The sequence below is a fragment of the Silene latifolia genome, chromosome 8 (assembly GCF_048544455.1).
Source record: "Silene latifolia isolate original U9 population chromosome 8, ASM4854445v1, whole genome shotgun sequence".
NCBI classification, from domain to species: domain Eukaryota; kingdom Viridiplantae; phylum Streptophyta; class Magnoliopsida; order Caryophyllales; family Caryophyllaceae; genus Silene; species Silene latifolia.
This window is the reverse complement of record NC_133533.1, coordinates 25,571,335-25,584,559: the sequence shown is the minus strand read 5'-3', so window position 1 is coordinate 25,584,559 and position 13,225 is coordinate 25,571,335. Positions and strand designations below refer to the sequence as shown.

General features: G+C 38.6%; 1 protein-coding gene across 1 annotated transcript; it reads right to left on the bottom strand.

Annotated features, from left to right (window-relative positions):
* Positions 1 to 7,866: 7,866 nt before the first annotated feature.
* On the bottom strand, positions 7,867 to 10,541 carry LOC141594882 (uncharacterized). Its single transcript, XM_074414869.1, has 3 exons — positions 9,723 to 10,541; positions 8,712 to 9,390; positions 7,867 to 8,213 (listed from the first exon to the last, which is right to left on the bottom strand). Exons 1-3 carry the CDS (start codon positions 10,539 to 10,541, stop codon positions 7,867 to 7,869), a joined length of 1,845 nt encoding a protein of 614 aa, XP_074270970.1.
* Between the last annotated feature and the right edge of the window lie 2,684 nt (positions 10,542 to 13,225).

Below are 13,225 nucleotides of genomic sequence, written 5' to 3'. Positions count from 1 at the left end.
CTCTTAACTATCAGGTAGAACAGCTCAATTGAAATCTTCAGACGGTCTTTACAGCTGAGACAATTTTGGAATAATTTCATCAACAATCGTTCCTACTATCACATTGAGGTTCAACTTATGCTTATAATGTGAATTGTAACCTAAATTTTTCAATCATAAATCACGAATTTCCATTTGGGGCACTTTTAAGACGGCGTTTTAAGACGAATTTTTTTAAGGGTAAAAACATCAAAATTTATCCTCCAACATAATATAAACAATGCTTAAGGCTCGATTCTACTATCTAATCATCATAAAACAATCAAAAATCGATTTTAATTTGGAATCCCTAGAAATTTCGGGCTCACTATAGCAAATCTCAATCTAATTTACAGCATATAAACATCATCAAACATGTAAAGAAGACATGTGAATGCAGTTTCAACAATTAAAAACATCAATTTGGTCATTATAATCGAAAATTTCAGATTATTATTACCCTATTTTAACATATTCAAGCAATAATCATGTACATAAGGAAGATTAACATACCTTGATTGATTTGTAAGATAAAGAAGCGAATTAAACAAGAAACCAACCCCAAGAATCACTATTAACCCAAGAGAAAGAGAATTTGAGAGGTAGGAAAAAGGAATTTTAGAGTGATTAGGTGTAAGAGTGTCGAATTATAGAGGAATAAGGAATAGAAATAGGAAGGTTAGGGGTTTTAAGAAAACCCGTAGAAATCATCAGTCTGAACCTACTCGATCGAGTGCAGGGTACTCGATCGAGTACACCCTACTACGATCGAGTAGGATCTGAATCGTCGAGTAACTGCGGGAATTTTCCCACATTCCGACGTTATAGCCTCCTAACTGGATCGAGTGAGGTCTACTCGGTCTAGTACGCGCTCGCACTCGGTCAAGTATTGTTAAGTACTCGATCGAAAACACGAAGTAACTTAAAGATCCCTGCAAAAACAACACCACGTGTCGATTCCAACTAAATTCGGAATTCGACACTAGTTATCGCATTCAATCACATTTTATAACCATTGTCATACAAAACACAACTCTTCAACAACTAAGAGACATGTCACGTTACGTTATTCAAATTACTCAACTCGGTCTACCTGTCACCGAGTTATGTACAAACCTAGCCGTGCCATTTTATTACGCTTACTTACCTACTTCACATGTTATTACCAAACTCGTGTTTACATCAAATTGCAACGTATAATTAACATTAATTCCCCATATTTACTTGTCACACACTTATATATATACAAATCACTTAATCAATTATGTTTATATGTTATTCTAAGCAATCTATTTTGTATACTTCAAATATATCGCAGCGGAAAAATTTTCAACTAGCTAATAAATTTTATAACAAACACCTACGTGTTCGCTATCCCTATTACACATTCAAATTCACGCTTTCACGCATCTCCATGACGAGAAATTTCGTCACGCATCACATAGTTATCATATAGGCTCACTAATTATTCAAAGAACTCCATAACTTCATCAACAATTATTATATTCAATCCAAGCATTACTATCACACCGCTATTAATTCTAACAAAACTTAACCGGAGGTAGCTCCGGTACAATTATCATATAGAGCACACAGAGACACACGAACTCCACATTCCCCATCCCATGTGACTGGCTTAAGTATCATGGGGCCAAGATTTTGAAATGAGGGCGCCTACTCACCCAAAATCTAGCATCAGCTGGGGCTCCCATCTTACGTACACCAGGTTCATTTTATTAGACTCTCTACGTTCATTATGTTTATTTGTTACAGGTTCCAAAATCGTCGCTCTGATACCACTTTGTAACACCCCGATATTCAGAGGAGCCTTAACTAGGCCTTCCTTAGTATATAAGGGCGTTACCATCTCGGTTGCCCGAGGTAAGTAATTATCAAACGTCAATAAAAGAACTATTAAGTTGTGTTACAAGTGATACAAACCAAAATACAATGCAATGCTACAACTCAAGGACTAATCGCTATAACCATCATAACTCGTGAAGACTCATCCCTGCCCGGAAATCAGCTATCAACATCATCAACACCTGCTAAGACCGACTGCTCACCATAAGGGATCACGGCAGACACATAACAAGCAAACAACCACACAAGGTCAGTACTGAGACAAGACAAGACAGCTATAACCAACAATACAAACAATGACACTAGTACCAACTGCAAACACAACAATCCAACCACCCCATCACTCGATCGTCCACTGGACCGGCCCGCGATGGGGGACCGCAGCCGTTCCCACCTAAGCCCCGCTCATCGCATTTGTGCGAGCGATAACCCCGCTCATTAATGTGCACATCCCCTTCCGTGGCGGGTTCCACGAAGGGCGAAACTAGGGCGTGAAGTCACTCCCGCAAGCGACTCCACTCAGCCGAGGACGCACCTCGAGAACCATCAACAACGATCATAACCACGATCATAACACCACTCAATTACTATGTCAAGCAACCGCAACACTATCACAACGACCGACACACTAGACAATCTACAGCAACTGAGTAGGCGAACCTACCTTTAAGCAACCGCGAGCATTCCACGCGACGACAACATCTCCAAATACAAGCAAAGCCTATTACCGACATACAAACATCTATTACTAACGAACAAACCCTAGCTATAGAAACAGAGGCACGGATGATGATTATGACATACCTATTGGGGTGAGACAAGGCAAAAGACCGCTACCCGACTCAAGAGACGCTCTCCTAAGGCATAAGGATCTTCAAGAGGCATCCATGGAGGTTTTGAGGTGAAGGGAAGGGAAAGAGGCGGCTGAAGGATAGGAGGAAAGTGGCGAAAGTGATTTGCGGATTTAACAAAACGCGATATATAACCCTCGGCGAAACCGGCACTCGATCGAGTACCCAACATACTCGATCGAGTAACCCCCTACTCGATCGAGTACCATAGCCACTCGATCGAGTAGCCTCTACTCGATCGAGCACCACTCTTACTCGCTGCTTAAACAGGTTTTGGTATACTCCCCTAAGGTTACTCCCGCTCCCCAGGGCAGTCAACGCTGGTCAAAGGTGTCCCTAAAAGGGCGGGTATTACATCAAGTCTGACGAAGAAACTTACCTGAGCCTGACCACAAAAGTACTCTAATTTCCAACGAGTAATACACGTTGATGCATCGGAGTTGAACAACTCACCTTAGGAGAAGAGTAAATCGGCAGGGAGGATGGTAGAGATAGGGTGGTCGAGGAGGTGGACCTCCAAATCGGGAAATTAGGGGTTCAATAATCGGGGATGTTAGGGGTTTGTGGTGTTCATTGTTGTTGTCGGAGTTGCGCCGGCACATGGGTGATCGCCGATAGATTGCTGGTGACGCTGGTTAATGACGTCGGCGATGACGAGATCTGATGAGTGGTGGTCGGAAGATTAGAGGTGGTAACGGTTTAAGGAGGGATGTAAAATTAAGTTGGTTAGGTGGACATTTAGCTAGCGTGTGGTGTGGTGCCGGTCGCCGGCGTCTCGTGATGGTGGTGGCTGGTCGGAGTGTGACCGGTGGAGGTCGCCGGTGACTGCTGGTCGTAGGGGTGGATGAAGATGAGTTGATTAAGTTTGATGTAGTGTGTATTTTTTTTATACGAGATGTGTGTAATTATTAATAAAAGGGATAGTTAGTACGTTCTAATTGAGTGATCGTTCTCACCAGATCCTAAATCTTATTATTATTATTATTATTATTATTATTATTATTATTATTATTATTATTATTATTATTATTATTATTATTATTATTATTATTATTATTATTATTATTATTATTATTATTATTATTATTATTATTATTATTATTATTATTATTATTATTATTATTATTATTATTATTATTATTATTATTATTATTATTATTATTCTGCACCCGCTGACCGAGTCAACATATTGAGCAAGGTCAAAGACATCCACAGCAAGTCAACGTATTAGACAGCCTAACCGACGCAGCCTGTCGGCCTGTCACTTGGGTCTCGGCTAGGCAACTAGCCAGCCGGGATACATATCCGCGTACTCACATCCAAGACCCCTCGGCATGGAGTCAACAGGGCCCGCCGGCCTGCCATGGGTCCCTCGGCCGAGGGTAGAACAGTCTTTCCACCTGCTAGCCACTTGGCCACTTGGCCACTACGTGACAAAAGGTGAAAGTCTATAAATACTCCTCAACCCTCATTGAGGAAAGGATCCGAAAATAATCAATTAAACATACTAATCTGGTATAAACTCCCTTATCTCTCTACAATATACTTTGTGCCAAGTAACACACAACTTAATCCCTTTTAAGTTTACTGACTTGAGCGTCGGAGTGAGTTCGCTCGGTACCAAGCCGAGCCCTCAGTTTGTTCATTGTTTCAGGAGAGGCCGAAAGGAAGAGTCAAGCAAAGTCATCATTCTACAAGCTTACGTGGTCATAACACTGCTCCGTAATCATACCAGGAACAATTATTATTATTATTATTATTATTATTATTATTATTATTATTATTATTATTATTATTATTATTATTATTATTATTATTATTATTATTATTATTATTATTATTATTAATATTTGGAATTGTATGTGTATGTGTATGTGCTAATTGGTCTTGACATGTTGTGGTTATGTGCTGAATTTATTAATACTTGTGTTGAAATTCTTTGTTGTTATTATGATAAAAGTAATTATATATATTTTTTATTGAATTATAGTTACTGATGAGATGGGTAGATCTAGTCAGGTTTGTATATAGCGTATTTCAGAATTGATTTCATAAGCTTATTGTTGATAATGGGTTTAAAGAATATCTTCTACTCCCCTCTTATTCGCTATAATGTTCCCTCTTTTCCGAAACGGATTATTCAAGTAATGTCCCCCTTTCCTTTTTTGGTAACTTTTACTCTTATTTTATTTATCCATCTCTTCTATCACCAAACCCCACACAACTCTTTTACTGCTATTTTATTACCTTTCTTAATGTTTTGGCCCACAAGTATTTAACTCATAATAATTCATCTCTCTCTCCTAACACCAATTCCACCAATGTCCTTTATTCATTTTTAATAGTATTCCTTATATCGTGCCAAAGACAAAGGGGAACTGAAGAGTCACGGGCGAGAGCACCTAAGAGGGGGAGGGGGTGAATTAGGTGCCTATTTAAAATTTAAGCTTAATGAAAGCTTCTTTTAAAACTCTTAAACACTTTAAACAATGCTTAGATGAAAGGAGGAGTTGATACTTAGAACTAGAGAGTTAGAAGTATTCAACAACGATTCAGCAAGCAAAAGTTACAGTGTACTCAACAGTTGATTCTGTAGATAAAAACGTGAGTAGAGTGTGCAGCGGAAATAAAATAAAATAGACACGACTAACGATGTTTTTAAAACTGGTTCGGTCACTACTCCGCAACCTACGTCCAGCGCTATTTTATTAAACGTCTCAGAAGTAAACTCATACAAACTAAGACCACCCCGAATAATAAAACAACTCCCCAACCTACTCCGGTTGCTAATGCTTAAAAGCTATTCAGCTTCCAAGACTTTTGCTTTGGGCTACTCCACCGAAAGACTTCGTACTTAAAGCTACTCCGCAATAAGGCTTTTGCTTTGTGCTACTGCGCCGAAAGACTCCGTGCGTAAAGCTACTCCGCAATAAGGCTTTTGCTTTGGGCTACTCCGCCGAAAGACTCCGTTGATCAAAAGCTACTCCAATTCTAAGACTTCATGCTTAAGGATAACTCTATCCTAAGACTTGTTCGGTTCTACCCGTTTGTTACAAGACTCCACTTATCTCAATGTTGTTCACTCAATTGAACGGAGGAGATAAAGTTTAAGTACAAAACACGGGATCCTTGAACACGACTAAAACAACTAGGTGCAACAACAAACTCAATAAAACACGCAAAAGATAAATAAATAGACTTGCAAAATGATTCAAAGATTTTGAAATGAAAAACGGTTTTTCAAAGTTAATTTACTCGATTGAAAGCTTAAGTCTTTTTCAGTATAAAACTCGTTTGTTGCACACTTATAAAATAAATTAAGCAAACTATTTATAATGTTCAAGTAGTATACTTTACATTAAAATATCTTACACTCATAAGTACAAGTGATTAAAATAATGTAAGTAGTTTGCTTGGGCAACATGCAAAAGCCAACCGGAATCTTCTCCAAAAAATTGAGTATTCTTCCTCAAGAAATCGGTGCCTAAGATTGCAAGAAATCAGGTTGTGCACACACACAAAAATAGGTTGGGTTTTTCAACAAGAAACAAGCATAAATGGTTGTGTTTACGGGAACCATAAACATTTCCATAAATGTAAAAAGCAAACAATCCATTTATAGAAAGTGTCTTATTGTGCAAGGAAACTCCTTAGCAAGTCATTGAAAGCTTAATTTTCTCTAAAAGACTTCAAAATATTTCCAGAAAACATTTGTGAACATTGAAAGCATTTTAACAAAGATTCAAATATTTTCGAAATATTTCTTTCAAAGACGAGCCTTAATTAACTGTTGACTGAACGGTTGTTTTTGCACCTAAACATAAATTCATGTTTAACAATCACCTTACAACACATGACTTTAGCACTAATGACAATCTTCATCTTTGATCTTCATGATGACAATCTTGATAACCTTGAATTGACAATTGGAGCTTCATGCTACATGGTTAAACTTAAGAGGCACACAATTAAATAACAATGAGATTAATTTGTCTTAAGGCATCATCAACACTAGCTTAATCAAATTGGGTCTCTGCAGGAACATGTTAGGGAATATACAGTATATGGTAATATCTATATCTGTTAGGAAATATACGGTATATGGTAATATACCGATATCGTAATAATATATCTCTGTTATGGAAAATTGTCTAGGGTTGCGAGTGTTATAATATTCTAAGTTATTATGCTATATATACGGGTCAATGTAATATGTATGAGACACGAAATATTATCAATAACATACAATTGTCTTTATGAAATTCCTCATCTAAATTTCTAATATGGTTTCAGAGCCTCACGCTCTTGAGGCCTAAATAAATAAATAAATAAATTCCGCTACCCTGTCGGAGGGGCTAATGAATTATGGTGCCCTCCGGCGGGATTTTATCGTGATGGTATATCGTCTTTTTTTTTTAAAAAAAAAATCCTTTGATTTCCATGACACGATATATGATGGTGTGCTCTTGCTTAGTGTGTTGTAGTCTCTTGACTACATACTTTTTTCTTTTCATGTAAATTTGTGACCTTGTCAATTGGTTAAGGGCGATCTGAATATTGTAGTCTTTGTGCTACGGTTGATTGATTGAATTGGGGTTTGAAAAAAAAAAGGCGTTCATCAAATATGCGAAACTGACGGATGTTTTTCCCGTTAATTAAATTTGTCAAGTTTGAAAAGATTGGTGTTCTTGACAATTATTTGATCGATGAATTTGTCAATTTTGGAAAATAAGTTTTCGTCTGACGAATTTGTTTTTTTACTGGTGAGTTGTCACGCAATCAAAGTTTACCGGTGAGTTGTCACGCAATCAAAGTTTACTGGCGAGTTGTCACGCAAGAATTAATCCAAGTCCTGAAGATTAATAGTTGATGATTTTTTCCCCCATATTTTGCAAACTTATGGAAATTTCAGAAAATTACCATGGGTTTGAGGGAGGGTGTTAGGGAATATACGGTATATTTTTTTTTTGGTGCAAAAGAGGGGCAAAGCCCCGATACAAAAACGAAATTAACTAGTAACTAGACGAGGTATGGCTACTCCTAAAATATCTTCACGAAGAATCGAACGGAGACCGCCCGGAGGATGATCGTAGTAATTAACATTGGTGCTAGCCGTTACTCCCTCATTAGCGAGTCAGTCAGCCGCTCTATTAGCTTCTCGGAAAACATGATCCACCTTAACCACCCAACCTTCTAGCTTGATAAGATTGATGCATTGTTGAACAATGAGGCACAAACTTTTACTCAAGAGCTGTTCTTCATGAATAAAACTAACACAGGTCCTATTATCCATATGAATTAACAATTTGCGAATTCCCAAGGCTCGAGCTTGCTCCAAACCCACAGCTAGGGCGCGCATTTCCGCCCTCATGGAGGTACAAATGCCACACGAAAAGTTGAAAGCGCTAAGAAAATTACCCGACTCATCACGTATAATACCCCTGCAGCCAGCAGGACCTGGGTTTCCCTTTGATGCTCCGTCTGTATTCAACAAAACCCATCCGTGCGGAGGCGTATTCCAGCGAATAAAACGCTCCTCATGCACAGTACCCGGTATTGGGATGAAAATGGAGAATGGGTCGAGAGCTTTTCTTTTGATTTCGAACTGTTGCCTTAAGAACCGAATGGGTTCCGACGGATTATCATCAGACCTTCCGAAAGTAACATTATTTCGCCACCGCCATATACACCAACGTTATCGTAAACTTCATGGACCAATCATGAATAGCGAGAGGGATGCCGTTACTAGCATTTTTGGATATCCAAGTTTTAAATGGTAGGGTAAAAAAAGATGGGGAGATGGCACACTCACCTAAAAGATCCCAGAGTTCTCTGGAATATGGACAACGGCGTAAGAGATGATCGGTTGACTCGTCCTCTTCGAAGCATCTTGGGCAAATGGGATCATCGTGAATCCCTCTACGGACCCGGTTATAATTGGTCATGAACGACCATGTGTAGCAAGCCAAATAAACATACGAACTCTTTGTTGGACCAGTAATTTCCAAATGACATGCCATGCTATAGGCTCTGTCTCTGGACTGATGTCGGCAGTTTTGATGAGAGTTAGAGCAGATTTAATTGTAAATTTTCCGCTAGATGATGCATTCCAGTAGAGCGAGTCCTCCAAATACGGTTCTGGCGATAGATAATAAGTTGCAATCTTGAGAAGGTCATTACGAGATAAATAATTAGAGAAGACTTCCCATTTCCAGCCATTACTCTCGCTCCACATGTCTGCCACGGTTGCCCCTAGGATAGATTTGGGTACTGGTGTTATTACACGATCAGATAAATACCCCGCATCTACCCACGAATGGTCCCAGAATAGCGTTTTCCTTCCATTCCCGACTGCTACCGTGCTCCCGCTATTTATAATTTTTGCTTGTGATGTGATACCGGCCCAAAAATTAGACATATTTGGTTTGGTTTGAAACATATCGACATCGCACTTCCCATTACAGTACTTTGCTCGAATGACCCTAGCCCATAATGCTCGAGGTTCAGTAAGAACCCTCCAACCCAATATAGTAAGGAAATCCGCGTTTGATTGTCGAGATGACCGAATACCGAGACCGCCTGTAGACTTCGGTCTCTGTACTGCATCCCATGATAAAAGATGAACCTTTCTATGCTCTTCATTTCCTCCCATAGAAACCTTCTTGTTTTCCGATCAAGAGAATCAAAAATCGAGCGCGGTAGTTTAGCTGTTTGCATACTATAGTTAGCAAGGGTAGACAAGGTTGATTGGATGGGAGTGTTTCGGCCCGCCAACGATAAATATTTCGTCTGCCACCCTGCTAATCTTTTATTGAACTTCTCCTCTAAATTTGCAAAAGTAGCTTTGGTTACCCGACCATTTATAGTTGGCATCCCCAAATAAGTTCCTAGGTCGGTTGTGTCCTCGAACCCGAGGATGCTCTCTACCGCTTCCACGTCTGAGTTATCCGTGTTTGAGGAGAATTTTTTTTTTGATTTTGTGACACTCACTTTTTCTCCCGAGGCTTGACAAAAATTGTCCAACACATATTTAATAACTATTGCTTGATCAGCTCTTGCTTCCGCAAAGAGGACCATATTGTCTGCAAAGAAAAGATTAGAAATTCTAGGCCCATTCTTACACATTGGTAACGGTATCCAGTCCTTGCCTCGTACTCTAACATCGATAGCCTGCTGTAACTTCTCAAGGCACATGACAAATAAATAAGAAGATAGCGGGTCACCTTGACGGACTCCTTTTGTAGGCTTGAATTTCTCAGTTGTCTCCCCATTCCATAGAATTTGCATAGACGGTGTCGTTACACATTTCATCACGGTGTCTATCATTAAGCCCGGAAATTGCATATCCTTCATTGTTTCTTCGATAAAACTCCATTTGAGACGATTGTATACCTTTTCCAAATCAATTCTGATTGCCATATACCCGGTTTTTCCTCTCTTCTTTCGCATTGTTTGTATTGCTTCTTGAAAGATCACTATATTATCCGTTATTTGTCGACCCGGTACGAATGCACTTTGATTTTCGGAAATAAGCCATGGAAGAACCTTTTTAATGCGATTAGCGATGGTTTTGCTAACGATCTTGTATGCTACATTACATAGACTTATGGGGCGAAATTGTGACATATGTTCGGGGCCGCTAACCTTTGGGATTAAAACGATATGGGTATCATTTAAACCTTCCGGGAAATCCTTGCCTTCCAAAGCCTTCAAAACCATGTCATAAACATGATGTTGAATTATGGACCATTGTTTTTGATAAAAGAGAGCTTGAAAACCATCGGGGCCAGGTGCTTTGAGATAACCCATATTAAACATGACATTATCAATCTCTGCCGGTGAGTAATATTTATTTAGCCATTCCCAATGATCGTGACTAAACTCTTGAAATAGGTTGTAAGGGATATCTGCCTCCTCTGTATTAGTTGTATCGTCTGTATATAGCTTCTTATAATAATAAACTACTAGCTGCTTGACATCAGACCGGTTATCGACCCATATACCTTCGTCATTCTTTAGAGAATTTATACGGTTTCGCCATCTACGGATTAAAGTACTGACCTGGAAGTACTAAGTGTTTCGATCTCCATCCCTAATGAATTCCACTCGAGATTTTTGATAACTTATTACCATATACGGTATATGGTAATATCTATATCTGTTAGAAAATATACGGTATATGGTAATATACCGATATCTTAATAATATATCACTGTTATGGGAAATTATCTAGGGTTGCGAGTGTTATAATATTTCCTAGGGTAATTTAATAACTTATACCTTGAATAAGTCACTTTTTCAAATCTTATACCTAGAGAATTACATAGAGAAGGTTAGGTCGATAGTCAGACGTTGTCGCGATACAATCAATGAGGAAGATAAGAGATCGGTAGAGGCCGATGCAATAGAGCAGACAACGGGGTGGTTGGATTGGAATGATCATTGTGGTGATGCATCTATGTTTGACGAGAAGAAGAACGAGCTTCGGAGAGTTTTTTATTATGTTTTGGTAAATATGCGTAGGATTGGAGTCACTGATGTATATGAGGTTGATTAAGATGTCGATGTTCTTTTCCGTTTTCTTGTCTGTGCTCCACACCTTTTTACTATATATTACTCTCTCGTAAGTTTTCCTCGAAATTATTGTCGTTTTACTGTTTACTTTGATCGTTAATTCTTGAGCATAATTAACAAGTTACATACAAACACTTCTAAATTACATCTCCGTTTTTGTGCCAAAAATCAAGGATACCATCTTATCTCAATAGAAAATTCGGAATAACCCGTTATGCACTAATAACCCATGATAAGGGTCGAATTGTTCTATTAGGAAACGAAGTCGATTAGGTGTGGTTTTATCATTGAGTTGTATTTGTCTATATTCAATCCCTACCATTCATGAGCATTTGATTTGCTAAAGTAAGAGGAAGAACCCAAATATCAAAGCAGAAAATAATCAAGTTTTTTCCATTAAAACATCAAGATGTTATCTTAACAGAAGGAATTAAATCTCAATCAAGCTCCAATACTTGAATCTCTGAGTCATCACTCTTACGCATCTTCTTAAAAATAGGCTCAGAAATTTTAACCAACCTTTGAATTTTTTGGTCAAACATTCTAGCTTTACCAAATATGTTGTTCCAATCAAACCATTGCTCTGTTTGCTCGATAACATCATCGATTTTTCTCTTGTCCTTCAAATCGATTTTCCACATAATTTCTCTTGCCTTCTTCTTAACTTCGTTCACATAATTCTCTAACTTGTTCTTTACCACGGCCGCCTCCTTAAACGCCTCGTCATTAACCTTGTACCTCTTTGCCTCTTCACCATCCTATTGATCTCCTTTTTGGGCAATCCCGCGCTGTGATTCGTTATTGTGACCTGATTCTTATTTTTTGTGTCTAAATCCTCGGCTGTTACAGTCAGAATACCATCAGCATCGATATCAAATATAGTGTCGAACTTTGGAACGCCCTTAGGTGCTGGAGGAATTCCCTCTAGTGCAAACTTTCCAAGCTAGTGGTTTCAACATCAATTGGCCTCTCTCCCTCGTACACCGGAAATAACACGGCCAATTGATTATCAAGTGCGGTGGTAATCATACCATTCATCTTTGTGGGTATAGTTGTGTTCCAAGAGACTAGTAACTTTCATGTCCCCGGAGTAAATCTCAACGTCAAGAGAAAGAGGAGTAACCAGAGTGTTGAGTTTATGGATTCAAGTACCTAAGAGGGGGAGGGGGTGAATTAGGTACTCTTTTAAAAATTTTAACTTCAACTTTATTGGATTAAAGTAAGTTAAGTGAACAAAAGAGATTAAAGGATACTTTGAATAATATTGAAAGATTGAACAAGTATCACGATGAATGTTTGCTGAAGTATGAAAGCAACAATCGTTCTGACTGTATCTATTTGTCTCAGTTTGTGAAGTATGACTGCAGACCAAATGCGACAGTATGATGAACTGTTACTTCTAAGTTTAAGCGAAACAAAACAAACAAACAAAGTAGAAAACAGCGGAAATAAAGTAAGCACTTGAACACGAGATTTTTGAATTGGTTCGGCAAGAAACTCAAGTGCCTACGTCCAATCTACCTTTTTATTACTTTCCTTTAGTGATCTACTCCGAAAACTAAAAGACCCTTGTAATAAAAGACGCCAACCTACTCCGGTTGCAAAGCTAGTACAAGAACTACTCCGTTCTTATGACAAGCTAACTCGCAATCTACTCCGATTGCCAACTCACAACCTACTCCGGTTGTCAAGAGTAAAAGACTACTCCGTCCTAAACTCTACTAACACACTTAGAATGTAAAAGGATCAAGTTTCCACTAACACATTCTTAACAAAGAATAGAGGTGGACAACTTTTACAAGATCAACAATTCTTAAGCAAGAGAGTTTAGTATAGAAAAGCAACAGTGGCCACGACTGTAACAACTTGAAGACACTTGAAGACTTTTAAACGATTTTGCAAAGACACGGTTTTAAACT

Excerpts from the sequence above, each read along its gene's own strand:
- LOC141594882 (XM_074414869.1), bottom strand. The coding sequence starts at position 10,541 with ATGGGTTATCTCAAAGCACCTGGCCCCGATGGTTTTCAAGCTCTCTTT. Across the intron at positions 9,391-9,722 it reads GTCAAGCCTCGGGAGAAAAA|GTTTCTATGGGAGGAAATGA; the intron begins GTGAGTGTCACA and ends GAAAACAAGAAG. Across the intron at positions 8,214-8,711 it reads ACTGGTCCAACAAAGAGTTC|ACGGAGCATCAAAGGGAAAC; the intron begins GTATGTTTATTT and ends TGTTGAATACAG.